The 24,300-nt window shown below is 38.9% G+C and overlaps 1 protein-coding gene across 4 annotated transcripts; it reads right to left on the reverse strand.

The window, feature by feature from the left end:
* Window positions 1-9,635: 9,635 nt before the first annotated feature.
* Window positions 9,636-22,582, reverse strand: ZNF24 (zinc finger protein 24). Of its 4 annotated transcripts, none has more exons than XM_003830239.7 (4): window positions 21,787-22,582; window positions 17,646-18,148; window positions 17,244-17,391; window positions 9,636-15,186 (listed from the first exon to the last, which is right to left on the reverse strand). In XM_003830239.7, the coding sequence occupies exons 2-4, from the start codon at window positions 18,063-18,065 to the stop codon at window positions 14,648-14,650; spliced, it is 1,107 nt and encodes a 368-aa protein (XP_003830287.1). In that variant the 5' UTR covers window positions 18,066-18,148; window positions 21,787-22,582; the 3' UTR covers window positions 9,636-14,647. The 4 variants fall into 4 exon arrangements, with proteins under 4 accessions (XP_003830287.1, XP_008953929.1, XP_054958476.1 ...); XM_008955681.5 differs by having other exon boundaries at window positions 21,777-22,582; XM_055102501.2 differs by having other exon boundaries at window positions 21,614-21,846.
* Window positions 22,583-24,300: the final 1,718 nt, after the last annotated feature.

A 24,300-nucleotide genomic window follows, 5' to 3' on the forward strand; every position in this document is an offset into this window, starting at 1 on the left:
TAGAAATGCCTCTTATTAAAAACCTGTTTGCCTTCATTAATATAGAGGCTCAGCCTGTTTGCAATGCCACCTCCTGGAATGAGACACAGTTGTTTAAACTAATCTATTCTCAGGACTAGGAAGCTGACTCAACAAGGGTGTGGATGGTTGAAGCTCGTATCTTCCAGGCTTCAACAGTCCCCAGTCAAGCTGATGATGGAACAACATATACTATACTAGGAGTATCTAAGTCCCTATAAATCATTAGATCAGTCAGCAAGAGATTTTTACAACCTCCAATGTTAGGCAACGACAACAGTCCAGTTCAGGAAGAAGCAGCTCCAGAAGACAAGACCTCCATCCCCTTCTCCTTAAGAATAAGGAGGGTAAAATCTCTCAGGGGGAATGAAACAGGGTAGAGGTGGGACTCAGCCAGCCCCCACCAATGTATTTTTTCATACATACCTGCTGACCAGACCTTGCAAACTCTCTGAAGAAACTAAGATAAGCAGCATCCCACCATAAATCTTACTCAAGGCACCATATCTGCTGATTGTGGGACTTTGAAAAACCACAATAAGCAACATCCAAACATGAATTTCACTCAAAGGAGTTAACCCTATCACCTACATGTGCACAAAACCAGAAGAATGACCAATCTTTGACCCATGCTTCATTATAATACTAAAATTCCTGCCCAAGGAGGGGCTTATCTGCCCTTTTATGGTCATATATGTTACCAAGATTCCTTACTGTATCTGCACACTGCATTCTACCCTGCACATATAGTGACACTCACCTACCTCATGAATTCTGCATGCCACCCTCCTTAAGACATCACGATGCACTCCCCTTGGGGTGTCAGCCCAAGAACTTTTTCCTGTTCTGTCTTCCTTATGCCCAACCTTTCTGGGGGTAAGTCTTAATAACCCTTGTCTAGGAAAAGTTTGCCTGGCCTCATCTTCATTTCTATTACTAATTTCTATTGAGAGCCAAGAACCTCATGTACATAACAATAATTTCACTCCAAAATATATAAAGCTTAAATTGACAAAACTAAAATAAGTGATAATTCTGTAATCCTAGTAGGAGACTTTCACAATTCTCACAATATTTTCTTTTATGTATTTATTATCATGACCTCTACACACTGAAACAACTCTCACATTTGTAAAATATAGAACAAACAGAAAAAAAATTCTAAGGAATTACAGTGTAGGTTGACAATTTAATTAACAAAATGGCCTCACGGATGTATAGATAACAGTGCAACCAATGGCAGAAAACTTATTCTTTTTAGATGCACAGAGAAAATTTACAAAACTTAGCATGAACTGGTTCATAAAGCAACTTACAACAAATCTCATCAGATGGAAATCATTTAGAGTAGTGCTGTCCAATAGGACTATTTTTGTCCTATTTATATTGTTGAATACAGTAGTCAGTATAGTCAACACAGCAGTTACTAGCCAGATGTGGTTATTGAACACTAATATATGACTGGTGTGGCTGATGAACTAAATTTCATTTCTAATTAGTTCAAATAGCCACATGTGGTTATGGCTATCATATTGGAAAGCACAGACTCACCGTATATTTAGACAATCACACACACACTCACACACATACAGTGTAAATAACCCATGGGTCAAAGAAGTAAGCACAATAGAAATTAGAATATATTTTTATCTGAATGATAGTAAAAATTGTGGCATACAGCTAAAGTCCTGATTAAAGATAAATGTATTCAGTGTATGTATTAGGGGAAAAAGGCTAAAATGCAATGATCTAACTATTCCAAGAAGTTATAAAAAGAAAGCAAATAAATCTAATGAAAGTAGAAAGAGTTAAATGGTAAGGAGTATGAATTAATGAAATAGAAAATAAACATTTAAAAAAGGAAAATAAAGGCAAAGTGGATTTTTTGAGAATAATAAAATTGATAGTCTCCCAGTAAAACTGATCAAGAAAAAAAGGACTATTTGTCAAACAAAGAATGCAAAAATGTCCATCAGCCCAGATCCTGTGGTCATTACAGATATAATATAAGGGATAATACAAAATTAGCCAGGCATGGTGGTGCATGCCTGTAATCCCAGCTACTCGGGAGGCTGAGACATGAGAATCACTTGAACCCAGGAGGCAGAGGTTGTGGTGAGCTGAGATTGCGCCATTGCACTCCAGCCTGGGGAACAAGAGCAAAACTCCGTCTCTAAATAAATAAATTAAATAACCTTAAAAAATTGAAAATCTGTCCAAAATATACACAAGAAGAAATCTAAAATCTGAATAGCTCTGAGTCTCTTAAGGAAATTAATTATAGTTTAAAATTTGCTCATAAAATGTATTCTAGGCTAGATAGTTCAATGAAGAATACTTTCAGCATTAAAGGAAAAAATAATTAATTGTACGCAATCTCTTCAAGGTAATGGGAAAAGATGGTATACTACCCAACTAATTTTATGGAATCTGTGGATTATGCTCTTTAGAAAGGAAGATTTCCTCCCTCAAACAAGACCAGAAGGAGCCTGGTTTTCCCTAGAATTCTCCTCACATCTCCCCAGGACACCCTCCAGGCCTTTGTCAGGTAGTTACTGCTGAGCCTTTCATCATCATTTAAAGGAATCTCTTTCCAACAGTTAGCATTCACTTCTCTGGCAGACTGAATCTAACTAACTATCTACAATGTGACAAAATATACATTTATCACTTACATTACACTCCTGTACACAAGGTGCTTGTTATTTGTAAAGATGGTTTTCATTTAATTTCTTTTGGTCTGTTTACTCAATAATATAACTAATTACACAGGACCAGTCAAAATTCCAGACTGCCAGTTGGTCTAGGGGGCTCCACAGGAAGCTCCAAAGCAAAGCGAACATTCCTTCCCAGTAAGCCATGCTATGGGGAAATAAGTGGCTATATAAACCATGAGTTAGCAAACTATTTTAGGAAGTCCAGATAGCCACTTGTTTTTGCAAATAAAAAGTTTTCATGGAACATAGTCATGCCCATGTTATCTAAGGCTGCTTTCTGCTATGATGGCAGAGTTAAATACTTGGAACAGAAACTCTATGGTCTCAAAGCTGAACATATTTACTATCATGTCCTTCAGAGAAAATGTTTGCTGACCCCTGATCTAAATGAGAATTTTCTTCCTTTTAAAATGTTTTACTGATTTCCTGCTGATTATAAATTTACTGATAGCTTATTGTAAAAAAAAAAAAAAGAAAAGAAAAAATAACATGTAAGAGAATAAAGATAAAAGTCACTTATTGCCAGAAGCCTACTTAGCAAATTGTATGTATAATGGTAAACTAATTTTTTTCCTATTGTTATGTCATATTTTACATGTCCATAACATAGCTCTATAACATCATTTAAACTTATGTCTATAATGGGTGGATGTTAGTAATTCCTTTCTTGATATTCCTCCTTCCCCCTCCCTGACCCAAGCTTTCTCAGTAGCCACACCTGCCCTGATTTTCCTTTAAGTAATTCGCTCTTTTCCTGAGACATTAAGTTTTGTTAACTTTGAATTTTGACAATTTCAAAATTATATAAAAATTGAAAGAATAATACAGAGAATTCCTGTATATCCTTTACCCAGAGTCCTCGAATGTTAACATTTTACCATATTTACTTTATAATTCTCCATCCTACCAACTCTATCTAATCTACTTACCTATCTAGACATATATCTATATATAACACATCTAGACATACTACTATACCTATTACTGTTACATATACCTATCTAGGCATATTTTATATATATGCAATATGTACATATATACATTATATGTATATATATTTAATTTTGGAGGGGAGAAAATGTATACAAATTTATTTAACATGTATACACGGGGAGAATCACAGAATGATTGCCCCACATATGTAGAATATTTGTCTGAATTATTTAAGAGTAAGTTGCAGACACTATGCCCCTTTGACATTTATGTAGAGTAAAATGGGAGAGCATTTTGAGCAGAGGAGTGACATGGTCTGACTTATATGATCTAGGGGCTGTGTTGAGAACTGAGTAACATAGGGCAAGCAGGGAAGCAGGGAGGCTATTAGCCTGAGCAACTGGAAGGACAAAATTACCATTTTCTAAGAGGAGGAAGACTAAAGAAGGACACGTTTGGGGAAGAAATTTGCTTCTGGGTATATTAGGTTTATTATGCCTAATCAGTCATGGTACCAAAGCCAATTTATAAGGCTCCTTATGTTTTCAGGGCCAGAATTTTCTGCTCTTACGATACTGATGATTGTCTAAGATTGCACCATCCACCCTGGAGGTTGCTGACTCCCATTTGATTGCTGGCCTGCCACTCATCCTGTGCTGTTTTCTTGGAGCCTGACCTCCTCAGTGATTGCTGCTGGAGAGACTGAATGGTGCAACCTGGAAGTGCGGTGTAGCTGATGCTCTGTGGTGGAAATCGACCAGATGGAGAGAGGAGTCTGCAGAGAAGTCTTCTCTTTCTTCCTCACCCCACAGTAAGGTAAGATGCAGTACTTTAGTTCACATGGCTTGTGCCCTGAAAATGATCAGTGAGACTAAGCAAACAGCTGTGCCTTTAGAAGGTACAGACAGCTCAGTAACACCTACTCATATTTGCTTTCTCTCCTCTGCTTCACTTCTCATTTACCTTCAGTCATGCTTTTCTTGAATTGCATCACCCTAATATTGTCTTAGTAATAAGGTTTTGTCTTAGGCCTTATTTTCTCAGGAATCCAGACTAAGACAGGTTTCATAGTGGAGATGTTTATTAGGCAAAGGGATACATGAGTCTGAAGTTCAGAGAAGAGGTCTCTGGGCTGGGGATATCGATTTTGGATTGTAGATAGTATTTAACAAGATAAGACCATGAAATCAACTAGGAAGTGGATATAGCTAGAAAAGAAAAGAGAGCTGAACACTGAGCCCTCAGGCACTCCAATATGTAGAAAGAAGTCCAGAGAGGTGAGGAAATACCAGCATTGAGACTGAGAAGAAACAGCTCATGAGGTAGAGGGAAATCAAGAGTGTTGTTCTGGAAGCCAAACTAAAATATGTCAATTATACAAAATACTATTCATTGGTAAGCAATGTAAGTCTGAGAAATGAGAATTGGAATCATCAACACTGAGGTTATCAAACTTGGCTAGAACTCTATGTTGAGAAAAATTGTATAATATATAATAATGTCACACCTCTCACTCCTGATAAAATTTGTATCTTCTTTTTCTCCTGATCAGTTTGGCTAGAAGTTTATCAATTTTACTATTATTTTTACAAGATACTTTTGGTTTAAATTGAGTATAGAAATTCATTTTTTGGTTTTGTTTTTCCGTTTCCTATTTTATTGATTTCAAATCTAATCTTTATTTCTTTTCCTCTCTTTATCTTGGGTTTACTTTATTCTTATTCTATCTTATTAAGTTGGAAGCTGAGGTAATTGAGAAATTTTTTCTACTATAATTGCTTTATTGCTATGAATTTCCCTCTAAGTAATACTTTGACTGTATCTCATAGATGATGATGAAGTTAATGATGATGATAATAATTTTAATATATATTTTTTGAAGAACTGTTTTAGGTTCACAGCAAAATGGAGCAGAAGGTACAGAGATTTCCCATATACGCCCTACCCCGACACATGCATAGCCTCCTCCATTGTCAACATCCCCCACCAGAGTGGTATATTTGTTACAACTGATGAACCTACATTAACACTACATTATCACCCCAAATCCATAATTTACATTAGGGTTCACTTTTGGTGGTGTACACTACAAGGGTTTGGACAAATTTATAATGACATATATCTACTATTATAATATATACAGTAGTTTTACTGTCCTAAAAATTCTCTGTGCTTTGTGTATTCATTTGTATTCATCCTCTCTCCCCTCTACCAACCCCTGCAACCACTGATCTTTTGGATGTCTCCAGAGTTTTGATTTTCCAGAATGTTATATAATTGGAATCATACAGTATGTAACTCTTTCATACTGGCTTCTTTCACTTAATAATATGCATTTACATTTCCTCTGTTTTTTCATGGCTTGATAGCCCATTTATTTTTAGTGGGAATAATATCCCACTGTCTAGATATTCCATAGTTTATTTATCCATTCACCTACCAAAGGACGTTTTGGTAGTAAATGTAAATCTAATCTTTATTTCAAATCTAATCTTTATTTATTTTCCTCTCTTTATCTTGGGTTTACTTTATTCTTTATTCTTATTCTATCTTATTAAGATAGATAATTCTGGCCCAGAATGTGGCCTATCTTGGTGAATATTCCATGTGAACTTGAGAATAATGTGTATTCTGCCATGTTAGATGAAATGGTATATAGATGTTCATTATATCCAGTTATTGGTGTTGTTGAGTTCAACTATGTCCTTACCTGCTGGATCTGTTCATGTCTGATATAGGGGCATTGAAGTCTGCAAGTGTGACTTCATGGTGCTTTCATCTATTGCTCCTTGCAGTGTCATCAGTTTTTGCCTCATGTATTTTGACAATGTTGTCAGGCACATACATGTTAAGAATTGTTATGTCTTCTAGGAGAATTAATCCCTCTATCATTTTGTAATACTCTTGGTTGTCCCTGATACCTTTCCTTGTTTTGAAGTCTGCATTGTCTGAAATTGATATAGATGCTTCCACTTTCTTTTGATTAACATTAGTATGGCACAGCTCTCTCCATCCATTTACTTTTAATCTATTTTTGTTTTTATAGTTAAGGTGGGTTGCATTGCTTGTAGACAATATATACTTGGGTATTGTTTTTGATCGACTCTGACAATCTCTTCCAATTGATGCATTTAGACCATTGATATTTCAAAGTGATTATTGACATACTTGAACTACCATCATATTCGTTACTGTTTTCTATTTGTTGTCCTTGTTTTTTGTTACTATTTTTGTCTTCTGCTCTTTCTATGCCTCTTGTGATTTTTCTTTTTTAAAAAAAATGTGGTCTTACTATGTTGCCTGGCTGGTCTCAAGATCCTCCTGCCTCAGCCACCTGAGTAGCTGGGCCGATAGGCATGGGCCACTGCACCTGGCTCATGGGTCTTGTGATTTTAATTGAGCATTTTATATGATCCGCCTGCCTCGGCCTCCCAAAGTGCTGGGATTACAGGTGTGAGCCGCTGGGATTACGGGTGTGAGCCGCTGGTATTACAGGTGTGAGCCAATGCGCCCGGCCAGGTGTTGGGTATTTAAAAAATACACACACATACACACATTCGTGTCCAATACAGGGACATTGTATTCTTGAACTTTCTTCTGGGATGTGTTTAAGTTTTATCTTCTCAGGTCTTGCTTTTAAGTTTTAAGCAGTGTTTAGGATTTTTCTCCACAAAGTAGGCAAGATCCTTCCCTAGTACTCTAACCAGGAGTTTTTTCAAACCTCAGCACTACTGCCATTTGGGGCTAATTCATTATTATAAATTGTAGGATACTTAGTAGCATTTCTGGTCTCTACCCACTAAATGCCAGTAGTGCCCATCTCCTCTGGTTGTGACAACCAAAAATGTCTCCTGGGGGACAGAACTGCCTTTGAGAATCACTGCTCTGATGCTCTACGAATTATGAGGTTTTCTACTCTGGCTGATACCATTCCTGTCTCTTTGTGAGTTCCGGTGATTTTTCCCTCTAATCCTTTTGGATAGTTCTTTTCCCAAACTCACGTAGTCTCCTTACATATATATGTTTATTAAGTACTCAACTGAGTACTTGAGAGGGACTCTGCAGATCTCCACTGTTGTCTTTCTGTGCACTTATCTCCTCTCTGATACTCTGTCCTGCAAAAGCTAGCCACCTTGGCCTCCCAGGACTTCTTGCTCCATCTTCTCAACTTAAGAAAACTGCCAGTCTCTGCCTGAGCCACCCTCCCTGTGCTGAGGCCTGGAAATTCTCCCCAGGCAAGTAAATGGGCAATCCAAGTTTGCCTCATTTGTTTTTTGTCTCTTGGGAATCCCATCTTCCCATTCTTTGCCTCTGTCTGCTACATTTTGTCTGATATTTTATTTATTCAGGTAGGTTAGATCTGATCCCTGTACTCCATCTTGGCCTGAAGGTTTTTGTGTGATAAAAACAGCATATTTTTATGTTAATTAGAGAAGTTCAGAAGACAGGAAAAACTGAAATGTGGGAAAGGTGAGGATTATTGGAGTATGTTTTTCCGTAGGTGTGAGAAGACAGCTTGGATCCAGTGGAGAGGTTAGCCTTAGGCAGAAGCAGACAGTTGATCTAAAGTTCAGAGGAAAGAAGGAAGCCGTATATAGACATATAGACACACGTTTTTTTTTCTAAATATGTATTTGTTGTGAATAATGGTGTGATATAGATGGGGAGAGGTATATAGATAGAACATTTATATAGGTGTATAGAGAATAAAAAATGTTACTGGGATGTTATTAGGATTATGGATTCACATGACTTTTTGGGTGATTTTTATTTCTAAACTTTTCCTATTATATTACCTTTATAATATGTAAAGAAATATTTTAAGAATTTAGATAAACTAGATGGAGATTTTGTTTTGTTCAGCTGTTCTCAGCACCTTGTCACATTACTCATTTGCTTAAAACCTCTAATGGGCTCTCATTACATTCAAAGAAAAAGTTATAGTTCTATCAATGGCTAACCAGGTCCTCCATGATCCAGCTTCTCCCTGCCACCCTCACTACATTTGTCTTTGGCCTCACCTAATTCCCCCCATGTTCATTCTGCTCTAGCCGTACAGGCCTCTTTGGTTTCTTGCACAAATGAGGCATTGCTCTTACATCAGCTTGCTTTGCAGTTGGTGTTTTCATGCCTGGAACATTCTCCAGTCTCATGGCTTGCTTCCTTATACTATCTTTTCTCCAATGTCACTTTCTCAGTGAAAACCTTCCCTGGCCAGCCTATCTAAATTGCACTATCTTTCCTTCTTGACATTTTGTATCCCTTTCCTATTTTCTCCCTAACCACTTCTCATCATATGATATACAATATGCTTTCTTAAAAAACTGTTTCTCATTTACTTTTGGTTTTCCACTGCCACGTGTAGTTTTTCACACACACAAGCAACAGATGTAAATCCCAGAACAGTGCCTGACCCAGAGTAGGCATTTAAATGTGTTGAATAAAAGCTTGCAAAATGTTTTCCTCAAATTTGAAAGACATCTCTTTGAAAACTCCATCTTAGGAGATGTGATTAATAGAGGTGCCAGGTGACATAGAGCACTGCTACATTTCTGGCCATAGAAAAGAGCCCACAGAGTGAGGCTGCTCAGGTCTGTGTGTGCTCATTCACGTCTTGAGTCCACAGGCCTGAGAATGAAACAAAGAGCCAGAGAACCATGGAGTTGGGATGGAGGTCATTGGAAGGGCTCCAAGGGTTGTATACAGGGAATGCTTGAGGGGAATCCCCCAAGAACAATGGTAGGAGATGGGTACAGCTCTCAGCAGTGTAACCCTTAAAGTCCCAGGTTAATGAGTCTAGAGGAAGAATAAGAAGAGAATTGCCAAAGAGGCAATTGTGTAAAAAGCTGTTCATCCACATTCCCAACATCAATGTTCAGTTACTATTGGAATGTAAAGTGTATGTATGTGGGGTGTGTGTTATAGGGAGAATGGAGTAACAAATGGCAAAAGTTGACACAGGCCAAATCATGGAAGGCCATGCTAATTTTATTAACTTATATAGTGCATAAAGTCTAGAATTTAAAATTACAAAGGTTTTCTACAAATCAATAAGAAAATACAAATAACCTATATTAATCAGAACAGAAACCCAATTCAATTATCTTAAACAAGAAAGGGACTTTATTGGCTCACAAAACTTTAAAGTCCGGAGGTAGGGCAGGCTTTAGGCACAGCTGGATCTAGGGCCTCCAGAAAAATGACATCAGAACTTAGTTCTCTTTCCATTTCTGCTAGCATCCGAGTTTCTCCTCAGACAGACTCTCTCCACATGGCACAAATTCAGGCTTACATGGTCCTTGGTTCCTGGGATCTCCATAAAGCCTTCTTTCCAGTAGTTCCAGCAGAAGTTCTGTTAAGGGCTTTCCTTAGCCTGGCTTAAGTTATATACCCATTCTTTTATCACTGTGGCTAGGAAGCTGTGGGACTCAGGAGGCCAGGCCTGGTCACATGCTCACCTAAGCCACAGGGAATAGGTTCCCCACAAATAAATAAAGGTTGTGTTACCAGAAGATGGGGAAGGAGATGCTGAACAAATAAAAACAATATATCCACACATAACCCAATAGAAAGCAGGTAAGGGATACAAACAATCCACAGTAAACTATAAATGGCCAATAAACATGAAAATAACCCCATCTCACCATTTTTTTTAATAATCAGGGAAATGCAAAATAAGAAAAGATTCTTTTTCGCCCAACAGATAAAAACTATCAAGTGTAGGTATGGTTATATGGGGAAATGAACATTCTCCATACACTTGGTGAAAATACAGTTATGAAGGCCTTTGGGAAGACTGAAGGTGGACAGAGAACAAACCCTTTGATCCAAAAATCCACCTTACTGGACTCCAGACTAAAGAAATATTCACACACATGCACAAAGACATCTGAATAGGATGTTTACTTTGGCAATGTAATAGCGAGAGGAAAAAAAATTAAGGGAATAGTTAAATAATGGCATTTTCATAGTATTTAATCATATTCAACCATTAAAGAAATTTAAAGACCTGTTATCTTTTTTTGAGACCAAAATTTTAAAAAGCTACAGAATATGAGATCCTATTTATGTAAAAAGTGTTTTTATGTGTATGTATATTCGTACGGAAAGGTGACTAGAGGATGTATGTTAAACTGTGGTAAGTGGAATGTGATTGGTAGCATTGGAGAAAAGGGTCTCTCTATTCAAAGAACTGTGTTTTTTATACAATGAGAAGGTAGTCATTAGACTTTCATAATTAAAAAAAGGAAAATGGGCAAAAGCAATTCATAATAGGAAATGCAAATGGCCAAGAAACATGAAAAGATGTTCCTCCTCATTAATATTCAAAGAAAAGAAAGAAATTTTGCCTACCAGATTGGCAAAAATTTTTAAGGATTCAGGGTTGGCAGACTATAGGCAAACAGGCATTCTTACTAATGATGGAGTTGTAAATTGGTGAAATCTTTTTGGTAGTAGTTTTCAAAACTGCAAATGTGAAACCTGATCCAATAAATTTCTAGTTATTCATCCTACAGAAATACCCACATAAGTAGCAAAATACATGTACAGGAATGTTAATTACACTTCTATCTATAATGAACCTAATTATCAATCCATAGGGGATTAAATAAATTACAGAATATTCATGCAATGGAATAGTATATAGTTATGAAAAAAGAACATCTTCAATGTGGGGGGAGAGGAGGCAAGTCTCAGTGTAGTGCATGTGAAATGGGGTTATGTCCTACTTTATACGGTAGCTGAGGATTAAGAGTTAATCCATGATAAAGCACTTCAAATAGTGCCTGTCACAGCAACCACAGGTGTCAGCTATTAACACATTATTGATTAAATAAGTATATGCCTAAATCTGGAAGAACAAACAAAATTATCATGACTTCTGGGTAACACTGTGAAAGGAAATATCCTTTTTCATTTTACATTTCTGCACTGTAAAAAATTCAAACCAGCAATGTTTAATAGCTTTCACATTTGTTAACCATAAACACAAATTTATCAAGGTTTAATAGCCACCACCCATGGCATGGTGAATATGTCCCTGGAGTCTACAGAACCAGATTTGAATTTTATCTCTAGGCCACATGCAAGTCACATGATCTCTGAATCTTGCTTTCCTAGTCCACAAATCTAAGTGAGATAGGTACGGTGTCTAAGCCAATGCCTAGCATGCAGATTATTTCAGTACATGTAACCCTCCCTTCAATTTACATGAATATGAGACATATTGCTAAAGATCAAGTACCAACTGGGTATGACTACAGAGAGCTTAACCTCCAAGAAAGCCAGAAGAAAAAACCAGCAAATGCTCAGTGGCTACTGGGCAGATATCAGCAATCTGCATGACCTAAAATGACTGCTCATTTGCTAACCAAACAGATACTCTGGCGATGCCACTGCTTGGCAACTGCCATATCACCACTTCATCAGAAGCTAGGCACTCCCCCAAATTTCTATGATTATCTGTGTGGGTAATGAATGTGTGGATGGAATTTAAAAATCACTACATAGTATTTAAAATCAATTTGTCTAGTGGGGACTAAGCCTAACCAGAGATAGAAAGTACACATCTCATCATTTCCTCTTCTTGTGTGCCACCATCCAGTTTTTTTTGGTCCAGTCCCTTTTTCCCACAGAGCTTTGCCTTAGCCTCAGAATCCTTTCTGAACAATGCAGATATTAGAGCTGCCAAGACAAAAACAGTATTTGCCAACCCTAATACTACTTTTTCTACACTCACATTACCAAATATCTTTGGCATTTATGACAAATCTACCACAGGGAAGCTTCCTTGTATATAGGAACCGCATACGATCTTAAAAAGCATGACATAATAGCCATTGAGAGGTTGCTCCCTTCTTACCTACTCTGATACAAGAATTCTGTCATCCCAGCCGTCTTCCAAATATGCCACCTCAAAACCTACTTGGAAAGAAGCCAGTTATAAATAAATAAATCACATCATTTATCTTAGAGCAGAGGAGTTTACAGCTTTATTGGACACTGACTTGTTTCCCCTCAGCCACAAAGAGAAAAAGACCCAAACAAAAGTCCCTACATTTTCTTGTATAACTTAAAATACATTATATCATTACTACATATTTATACTTCAATAAATCTTAATCTATAAAGCACATTTTTTATAATTGTTATCAGAAAACCTATAAACAAGCTCCATTCTGCCTCACTTTTCCACCAGCTGGCCTTGCATTTATTACTATGCTTTTTAATAGGCTCATGCAAAATCTCACCTTCCATTTTTAAACTTGATCCAAGCACCAGATATAACCAAAATCTCTGAACTAGGAAATATTTGTATTCACATGGGTCATTTTCCACACAATGATGCCCATTATAAAAAAGCCTCCTCTCATATTCTATATTTTAACTTCCAGAGTTTTCCACTAAACAGTAGAACCACAGCACTTGGAATTCTCAGCCAAGGAGTATATAATCCTACTACTACAATGTATTACTTTAATACATTTTAAAAAATGTGTTAAGACTGAAAATTAAAAAAAAATTCAATTGTGATAGGTTAATAAACTAGTTAATTGTCTAGTTGTTTATTTTTTAAATAGAACAGTCCATTCAACTTAATATGTAGGTACAACCTCAATGCTATTAGAGATTGATTAGTTCTTTAAAAAGATTCACAAACTTCCAAATTGTGGTAAGAGTATCGTGGACTCACCTCTCAACACTGGAGAGCCAGCTAGCTCTTTTGAGCCGAGTCCTCCTCCCCCTCCAAATACAACACCCTGGTAAAAAAAAAACTACAGTTCTGGGAACCTCACAGGTGACCTCCCCTGAGGAATGCTCAGACAAGGGGAAGAGGCTAACTCACATAAAACAGCAAACCCCTATGATTTACAGTGGAAGAAATACCTACCTACTTATGGTAGGATTACAGTACCTAGCACAGTGCCTTGTCGGTAGAAAATGTTTAATAATAAATGCATGGCTACTTTTTTAGCCTGACGTTCAACCCTTTTGTACCAAAGGAATAAAAAATAGGTAACCTGATACTTGCCCACCTGTCAGGGAATTTTCTGTCCTTAACAAAGATGAAGGCAAAATAATGAACTCGATCATCTTTTTCTAAAAGCCATGACAGACCATTACCCTTATGTTTACATTTGCCTTCAACACTGCCATCCGCTACAAATTTTTCCCTAGTGTTATAATTTCTACCTTCATTATTTTACAACTGTTTATTATTTAGACTGTATGCTTTTTAATAATATATGGGAAAACATTATTTTCATTAGTAAGATGACTCCAAATTATAGAGAGGATGAGTAGCTTTTGAATTTTCCTGCAGGCAAAATATAAATTCTTGATACATTTCAATTCTTAGATCAAAGTATTTGCATATCTTCCCCAATCAAGGTGTTCCATTCACTTTTTGATGTTTTATCACCATCACTTCTTATCTGAGATCTTATGGCTCATTTTGAGGCTCTTAGCCATCCTTTATCCTCTTATTTTCTCAAATGCATATTCAAATTAGGTAAAAGGAAACAAGGGTAAATTTTTAAAAGATGGTTTAAAATGGTTTTCAGACTTTGTAATTCCTGTTGCCTTTTAATATATAAGGGAATGTATCCATATAAAGAACATTTCAATGATCAATGCAGAAATAATGTATTTGTCTTAAAAAAAGGAAACTTTCAAGAAAGGGACAATGAATCAGGTAGTTCATTATTTGGAGAAGTAATACAGACTATAAACATCACATGGAAAATTTAGGCATTAAGACCTGAATTAAGTTTAAAATTTCAGTTTCTAGGCAGGTATGACACCATTTCTTTCAAGATAAATATCATAATGGTGAGTGAAGATTTTTACATTTCCCAGTGGATTTTCTGACAGTCAACAGGGAAAAAACTATTCTGCATCATTTCATATTTTAAATTTTGTCTTCATTTCTGAAGAAAAAGACCTGAGTGCTGATTCTTTTTTTTTTTTTCAATTTCTTAAACTTTCACAACATTCAGAAGTTTTTCTGCATTGTGTCTTCTCTGATGTCTAAAAAGATTTGAGCTTTGACTATACGATTTCCCACACTGAACGCATTCATAAGGTTTCTCCCCAGTATGGATTCTCTGATGATTAATAAGCCCCGAATTCTGGCTAAAGGCTTTCCCACATTCAAGACATTTGTAAGGTTTTTCTCCAGTGTGGACTCTCTGGTGTTGCACAAGAATGGAACTTCGGCTGAATGCTTTCCCACACTCAACACATCCATAAGGTTTCTCCCCACTGTGAATTCTTTGATGAAGAATAAGGGCTGAGCCCTGACTGAAGTGTTTTCCACATTCATCACATATATGTTGTTTCTTTCGAGAGGGATTTCTCTTTCTTTCAAACCTGCCCTTGGGGAAACAGGTTTCTCCATATTTAAAAATTTGAGGAACACCCATATTGAGAGTGCCAGGAACTTCATGGGATTCTACTGCTGAAGGAAGCTCCTGCTTTGGAGCTAGTGCTCCATTTTCAGTCCTACCATCATCATCTGAAATAAACAGAAAATGTAAATATCATTCATTATCTATTAAGGGAAAAAGAAACCTAAAAAAAAATTTTTTTAATGAACGAAGATAGCTAGCACACATCTATAAACCACTCTGACACTGGTGTTAAGGCCTATTCTCAAAAAAGAAAAAATGAAATTACTCTGAATAACAGTATAACATCATGATATAAGAGATATCTGAATAAAACATAGGCAAGTGGTTTACAAATGGTAGTCAGAAAACAAAGGTCAGAAAGATGGTAGATTCTAAGATGGTTAGGGAGATAGTCAAAGTGATGTGGCTAGGTATGGATGAAACTTTGTAAGAATAAAAATAAAATAAAATTGGCCACTAGGAAATCATTATAATGTTCTTTTACTTTGAGAAAGGGAGAAATTACATCAAAATACAAAGATGTAAATTAAAAAAACATGTCAGAAAGTGGCTATTTCTGAAATGAACAAGCCAAGTCAGGTCACAGCCAATGTTAGCCTAAAAGCAGAACACAGGAGTCTTGACAAGAAGGGGCTGAAGATAAGCTGGGGGCCTCCTGTGTTAACCAAAGACATGACATAAAAATTCAGTATGCCCCTAATAAATGAAAGTTTTCCAATAAAAGAAGCTTCTCCCATGTGGTATTTGTCATGGTACTTAGAAAAATGGTTATTTCTAAGCCTCAGTGAAACGTGTCCAATGAAAGAAAAGCCTGAATTACCAACATGGGTTAGCATCACTCACACGCAGGCAGAGATAACAGCAAGTGTCATTTAAGACTTTTCTAAAACTTCATGCCTTAAGGAGTAAAGATCCAGTTCATACAGGGTTAGCAACTGCCTTCAGCGAAGAGGAAAACAGTAAATAATTAACAAAAAGATCAAGTCAGGAGATAAGGCTAAGAGAGAGAGACTGAAAGGTTAGAGGAGGGTAGTGAGGCTTGGAGACTTGAAAAACAGAGGAGTGTGAAGATTAAGTGGAGACAAACGGCACACAGGAAACAGAAATTCCCAAGTGTGGAAGAGACTAGACAGCTGAAATAAGGAACGCAGGTGAAAAGTCACTCTAAAATTCAGATGATGAGAAGTTGAAAATATCACCCCCATATATCAAGAATGATACTTCTCAAACTTTATTGCACAGAAGAATGTCCCATGAAACATGTAAAACTGCAGATTTTCAGCAGACTTCAGCCCCACCCCAAAAGTTGACTGGCTGGCACTGTCCCCTCAGATGTGAAGAAAGCCTGCTCAGACCTCATTCAGTGGCATACCAGCACCATCTCCAACTACCTCAAGGAATGATTACTAAAGCAGAGTCAAACAAAATTTCATTTTAGTTCACATAAACATGAGAAAGCAATCTAGCAGTTTTAGGAATATACTGGGCCATATCAAAGGATACACATAAGTATATGGTGTTAATGGCTAATATATTGGGAAAGACTGGTCTCGTGAATTAATACAACTTTGAGCTTTTAAAAAAGCTTTTTCTGCATTTAAAGCATGTTATAGCTAAGGAGGCTTTTTTTGCATAAATACTTAGAAAAAGGAAAAAAATTACTCCAAATATTTCTACAAAAGAAGCTTCTTAGAAGAAAATGACTCTAGGTAGACGTTGAAGGAAATCAGAAATAAATATTTAGAAAGACTTCAGTGATATACAACAAAGAGATTAGAAGAGGTTTTCAGGTAAGCTTACTGTACCAATGGAATTAGGCAGGAGATTGAAAGTAAAAGGATGTAAAACAGATGACAAGTAATACTGAATGCAAAATAGAGGGACTTGGTCCATGGGTGGGTGCTGGCTCAAAGTAAGGCAAATGCTAGCCTGACATGGGCAACTCTTTTTAGGAAGGAGACTGAAAGGGAAGAAAAGGCTGAAGATGTTAATGTCTAGGAATAAAAGGTCTGAGGCCAGCAAAATCAACTTAATCAGAAAAAAACCGAGATATTAGATTAAGAGTGATATGATCCCCCCACCAGTGAGAACAAGCAAAGTTCTGAACAAAAGGCCTATACTCTCTTTCACCCTCTAGCCCACACAGAGTTCTGGTCCTCACCACAGTGCCTTAGGGAATGGAGCTCCCAGGATGCCCACTTGAGCTGGTTCTCCACAGCATCAAGCTCAGAACTTGGTAATCCCTGAGCTTCTTCTTGAGATACCATGTCTTCTACTAGTACTTCCCGTTTTCGTCGACGGAGAGAAACCTGAAAACAGAAAGATTTGATTCAGAGAAGGAACTGTAATGAGAATCAGAACTAAAAACACGTAAGAGAAACCCCATGAAACAAATACTGCAGAAGCCTAGATGGCAAAGCGGCACAGATAACAAGGAGTGGTAGGGGAATGGGGGAAAAGGCATAAACATAATTCTAACTTAGTTGAGTGGAATTAATTCAGCAGCTTTGCCTACTAACTATGCCAGTGCTTCTGACACAGGAAATGACACAAGCAGGCTCACCGGTTGTCCAGGGTCATCAAGTTCACTCTCCAAATCCTCCAGCACTGTCACTGCCTCCTCTCCATTCTCTGGATGATGATCTCGAACCCAAGTCTGTAGCTCTTTGGGTAGGATGGCAACAAACTGCTCCAGCACTACCAGCTCCAAGATTTGTTCTTTTGTGTGCGTCTCTGGCCTGAGCCACAGACGGCAAAGTTCCCGGAGCTGGCTCACAGCCTCACGGGGCCCAGGTGAATCCTGGTATCCAAACTGCCTGAATCGCTGTCGGAAAATCTCTGGGTCTGGGAGATGGTTCCAGGGGATACTTGATCCCTCTTCGCCATCAGGATCCTCCTCCAACTTCACTCTCAGAATTTTTTCCTCTTCATCTGGAGTTGGGATGATAAGTATTGAATCTTCTTCCACTGACTGTGCAGACATTCTGATTTATAATATTTCAAGAAAAGACAACTGAGGCAGAATATAAGCCTCAGGGCAATACCCCGTTTTCTTCACAGGCACTCCTGAGGCATAAGAAATAAAAGATATATAAATAAGCAAAAATATCCTAAGAATTTGAACTTATACTGGTAAAAGTAAAAGATACTTGTTCTTTGAGTTAAAAATTCCAATCAATAACCTACACCAGGAATTGGCAAACTACAGCTTCACGGCCAAATCTAGCCTGCCACCCATTTCTGTACAACACTTGCACCAACAATAATTTTCACATTTTTAAATGGCTGTGGTCTTCATCACAGTGCCTTAGGGAACAGAGATCCCTAAAATCAAATGAATACCTAATGATATTTAGGGAATGGAGCTCCCCAAAATCAAATGAATACCTCATGACACGTGAAAATGATATGAAATTAACATGACTGTGTCCATAAATAATTGTACTTATTCATACTTCACGCTACAATAGCAGAGTTGAGTAGTTTCAACAGACTAGATGGCCTAAAAAAACCCAACACAGTCATGCACTACAAAATGATGTTTGGGTCAATGAAGGACCACATAGATGACAGTGCTCCCATAAGATTATAATGGAGCTGAAAAATTCAAGATTCACCTAGTGACACTGTAGCTGTTGTAAGGTCAATACATTACTCACATGTTTGTGGTGATGCTGGTGTAAACAAACCTGCTGTGTTGCCAGTTTAACACATACAGTTATGTATGGTACATAAAACTTGATAACAATAATAAACGACTATGTTACTGGTTTATGTATTTACTATACTTTTTATACTATATTATTTTACAGTGTGCTCCTTCTACTTACTAAATAAAAAAGTTAACTGCAAAATGGCCTCAGGCAGGTCCTTCAGGAGGTATTATAGAAGGCATTGTTATTATGGAGATGACAGCTCCATGTATGTTACTGCTCCTGAAAACCTTCCAGTGGGACAAGATATGGAGGTAGAAGGCAATGATACTGATAATCCAGACCCTGTGTAAGCCTAAGCTAATGTATGTGTTTATCTTAGCTTTTAACAAAAACAGTTCCAAAAGAAAAAAAAAATTGGCCAGGTGCAATGGTTCACACCTGTAATCCCAGCACTATAGGAGGCTGAGGCAGGAGGATCACTAAAGACCAGGAGTTCAAGGCTCCACTGAGCTATGATCACACCACTGCATTACAGCCTGGGCAACAGAGTATGACCCTGTCTCTAAAAAATGAATTTAAAAATAGCAAAAAGCTGTGCCGGGCACGGTGGCTCAGGCCTGTAATCCCAGCACTTTGGGAGGCTGAGGCAGGCAGATCACGAGGTCAAGAGATCAAGACCATCCTGGCCAACATGGTGAAACCCTGTCTCTACTAAAAATACAAAAATTAGCTGGGCGTGGTGGATTGCGCCTGTAGTCCCAGCTACTGGGGAGATTGAGGCAGGAGAATCTCTTGAACCCGCGAGGTGGAGGCTGCAGTGAGCCAAGATCGCGCCACTGCACTCTAGCCTGGCGACAGAGCGAGACTCTGTCTATAAAAAAAAAAAAAAGCAAAAAGCTTACAGAATAAGGATATAAATATATTTGTACAGCTGTACAATGTGTTTGTATTTTAAGTGAAGTGTTATCACAAAAGAGTAAAAAAGTTAAAAAAAATGTAAAAGTTTGTAAGTGAAAAAGTTCCAGTAAGCTAAGGTTAATTATTGAAGAAAAATGTTTTCTTAATAAATTTAGTGTAGCCTAAGTGTTCAGTGTTTATATGGTCTATAGGAATGTACAGTAATGTCCCAGGCCTCCAAATTCACCACTCACTCACTGACTTCTTAGAGCAACTTCCAGTCCAGCAAGGTCCATTCATGGTAAGTGCCCTGTACAGGCATATCTTTTTTTTTTTTCAAACCTTTTATATCATATTTTACTCTTATCTTTTCTATGTTTTGATACACAAATAGTTAGCATTGTGTTACAATTCTCTACAGTATTCAGTACAGCAACATGCCGTACCGGTTTGTAGCCTAGGCGCAATAGGCTATACCAGATAGCCTAAGTGTGTAGTAGGCTACGCCATTTAGGTTTGTGCAAGTACATTCTATGACGTTCGCACAAGGATGAAATAGCCTAACACATTTCTCAGACCATAGCACTATCGTTGAGTTATGCATGACCTTATTTACTATGTGGCCGCTTACAGAAAAAGTTTGCCAATCATGACCTACTAAGACGACAAACCCTATGTCAATAATCAAAAGAATCCAAGTAAGAACCAGACTACTTCAGTGCTTTCTAAATGTGCCTGACCCTGGAACGCATTATTTCCAATTCAGGATTGGTGTTTCCTGACACACACAAGTCAACTCAAAAGGAAGGTTCGCTTTATTATTATGTGCTTAAAAAATTTTTCTTTACCATTTAAAAAATAGTTTTAAGGTGTTTAAGAACTCCTTGGACTTAAAATATATGTGAAAAAATGTTCACTTGCTGAGTAGCAGATCACATAATATTGAAAAGATCATATGTGAAAAACAGATCACATAATTTTGAAAAATTATCTTGCACATAATACGTAAATATTCAGTCTTCCACCACACCATACGTACATTTATATTTATAATGATAGGCATTAATCACAGAAACTTCTACTAAGAAAAGGCACTCGCATAAGCACCTTGACTTCCTGCAGTGGTCCAGTGTCTTGTCCTTACACTGGAGGACTCACAGTTTCCCCAGCTTCTACCTTCAGGGAAACTGTATACTGCTTCTGGACCTTTATTATTTGCACGATCATGCCCGTGCTGTTGTTTACGACACATACTAGCAATGAGCCATTCAGCCTATTTATTTATTCAGGGCCCAAAATCTGAACAATAACAACTTAAAAAACTTATTGTAACCCAAGCAAGATGAAGACTAGAATCAGAAAAGGCCTTATCAGACAAGTAATACATACTGGTTTAATTAAATACCCTGGAGTGTGGTGGCCTTATAAATAAGGTCTAGCCAACATTCATTCGTTCCTATTCCAAGACCCTGCTTATCAACGGTGCAAGTATTTCTACATAATTTTCTCTTCCTTTTATGCTGTAGAGCATACTGCTTGTGGGAAATGGAGGGAAGGCCCACGGTCCCGACAACGTTTGGGCAGGGTACCTCGTCCCAGGTGGATCGCCCACCTTACTGCTGCATAGACCTGCTGTGTATCCCGGCCCCGGCCCCGGCCCGACGTCCTCTAGCCCCTCTTCCCAGCACTCAGGACGGCGGATTTCAGATGACCAAAGGCCACCCTGTGACAACAGCGTCGGAACCACGGCACTTCCGCCTGCGGCCGGTGAGACTACAAATCCCAGCAGCCCCGCGCAAGTCTCGTCCCACTACCACCTCCTCCCATCACGACTCCCAGAACCCTCCGCGAGACGCCAGGGCCTCGAAATAGAACAAAACCGGCCGGTGGGGGAGGGGGAAGGTGAGGGTCTCGGAGGACACAGGGGGTTAGAGAGCTCTCTGCAAATGCCGAAGACCCAAGCAGGCCTGCCGCCTACCTCTCCCGCCCCACAACTGCTAGGCGCGGAGACCGCGGCCTGTTCCCCGCGCCTCCCGGGAAGCTGAGGAAGGTCCCGGACAGGCTTCCCCGCCGGCTCCTGCTAAGAGGTCCGCAGACCCTAGCCCGGTGTCCCCCTCCCTCTCATAACGTTCCCCGCACACCGGCGCAAACCTCCGGCTCAGGAACCGCAGCAGCTTCGCTGTCCACGGCAGACGCAGAAACGCCGTTCACAAGCCTTTTCCCAGAAGCCCCCGGCGCGGGCTGCTTCCGGTCTGCGGGCCTGAGGAGGCGGGGAGAGGTAAAGCCCACGTTGCCATGGAGAAGCGCCCCGGGCGGGGGAGGGGCGGCCCCACGACAATGACCGCATTGAGGCTGCGCTTGGCCTCGCGCCTCTCCTCGAACAGCCCAGCGTCCTCTGGACCGTTTAAAAGAAAACATAAAGAGGACTCTACCATTAAGATAGTCCTTACAATTTCGCAAGCCCTTTCACGTGCATTATCTTGTGGATCCTCTCAGTAATCCCCTGCAAGAAGGAATGAAAGCGAGTATTTGTGAAAGCTTACTACATTGTGCCAGGCGCTCTCGTCGTGCTTTACATGTCATTTTTTTTTTCACAAATAAATGATGTAGGAACTTTCATTATCCCCATTTCACAGCTGAGATAGTTGAGGCACAAATACAGTAAATAACCTGACAAGAGCTCACAACTCATTTGTGGGTAGCAAGATTTGAAACCAAGACGTGATTCAAATCTTTGGCTCCCACTAGTTATGTCATGGAGCTTTATTCCGACCTATTTATCTGTCAGGAAAACTAGATAAGACAGGTTAAGAGTTTTGGCAGTGATGTCACGGTGAATTTGTAGAATGCATGGTCATCTTAAAGCTGGGCATTTTATACCATAAAACAACTGCTGACGCGATCATTTAAAATTACAAATCAGACCACTTCACTCCCCTATTTAAAGCCCTCCAATTTATGTCATAATAATTTATGACATAAAAACTCCTTATAATGGCCTGTAAGTCCCCTGTGGTCTGTTGCCTGCCCGCACCCCCAGACCCTGGCGCCCCCAGTCACCTCAGCTCCTCGGCTCATTGTGGCCCAAGATCCTCAGCCTCACCGCCTGCCTTTCATGGCTCATGACCCTTCATGGCACTGTTATTAATGGAAGTGATCTCATTTATTTACTTGTTTTTTGTTTTGTTTTGTTTTGTCTTTAAGTCCCTTAAGGGCAGGGACCTTGTCTGTCTTGTTCACCACAGTATCCCATCCTAGATCCTGGAAGCTGACTGCGTGGTAAATAGAGAACTCAATAAATATTTGTTGAATAAATAAATGAATTGTGGGATGGTTACATTGCTGCCTTTAGCTAGGTCACATGATTGGCATCAGACACCACACAAAGGAGCCCTGTTGTTTAAGGACTGGTCAAAAGTGTAGATCCAGCCTAACATAAGCATTTCAAGATCCTCAGGCTTTGACTTTTTGCCTCATTGGAGAAAATGCCCTCTGAAAAGTGCCGTCAGGCTCCGCTGGATTCGTGCATGAGAGAGCAAGTGAGCGAGCAGCTGATGGTATACAACTGCTTTTCACTCCGACCAGAGCTCTTCTCACAACCCCTGCTAACACTTCTCTCCATTGCAGGAAGCTTCAGAAATACAGCCTTTTCACTCTGCTACTTGGATACGGCCCCTAAGCAACTTGGCTGCTCTTCCCAACCTTTCCCTCTTATCTGATTCGTAAAGGCTAGCTGAAGGCATTTTTGTTTTAAGAGTTTTTACATCTAATTAATGTTGGAAAACAAAAATAATAAATCTCAAACCTAACCTTGAGGAAGTTAAAAATGTTGCAAAATTTTACAAAACCCTTTTCCTGTGATTATATTGTTTGTTTGTTTTGTTTTTGAGACAGGGTCTTGCTCTGTCACCCAGGCTGTAGGGCAATGGTGCAGTCTTGGCTCACTGCAGCTTCAACCTCCCAGACTCAGTGATCCTCCCGCCTCAGCCTCCTAACTGGGCATTTTATACCATAAAACAGCTGTTGATGCAATCATTTAAAATTACAAATCAAACCACTTCATTCTCCTATTTAAAGGCCTCCATTTTATGCTGTAATAATTTATCTTGAAATGCTTATGGAAGGCTGGACTTACACTTTTGATAAGTCCTTAAACAACAGGTGTGCTCCACCATGCCCAGCTAATTTGTTTGTTTGTTTGTTTGTTTTTCAGAGATGAGTTCTTCCTATGTTTCCCAGGCTGCTCTCCAACTCCTGGGCACAAGTGACCCTCCTGCCTTGGCCTCCTAAATTGCTAGGAGTGCAGGCATGAGCCACCGTGCCTGGCCTCCATTCTTTTATTCTTAATTATTTGTAAACTACTAAATGGAAACCACAGTAAGGTTTTCCTCACTAAGTTACTCCTTTGAGGGCAGGGGCTACTAACACCCGCTTTGAAACACCATCCTTCTGAGGTCCTCTGGGATTTTTTCCTGAATGGTGGCCCTTGTTGCCATCTTAAAGATCTAGTCAAGATAAAACATGTTCCTCTGGACAACCTGAATGGAGGGAGCAGCTTCATACCCAGGCCTGACAACCTTGCACATATCCACATAGGCCACATAGGCAATGCCTGAACCACAGCTGATCTGAGTCTTGGCAGAACACCTTGGGATCCTCCCAGAA

Source organism: Pan paniscus, chromosome 17 (assembly GCF_029289425.2).
Source record: "Pan paniscus chromosome 17, NHGRI_mPanPan1-v2.0_pri, whole genome shotgun sequence".
In the NCBI taxonomy this organism is placed as follows: domain Eukaryota; kingdom Metazoa; phylum Chordata; class Mammalia; order Primates; family Hominidae; genus Pan; species Pan paniscus.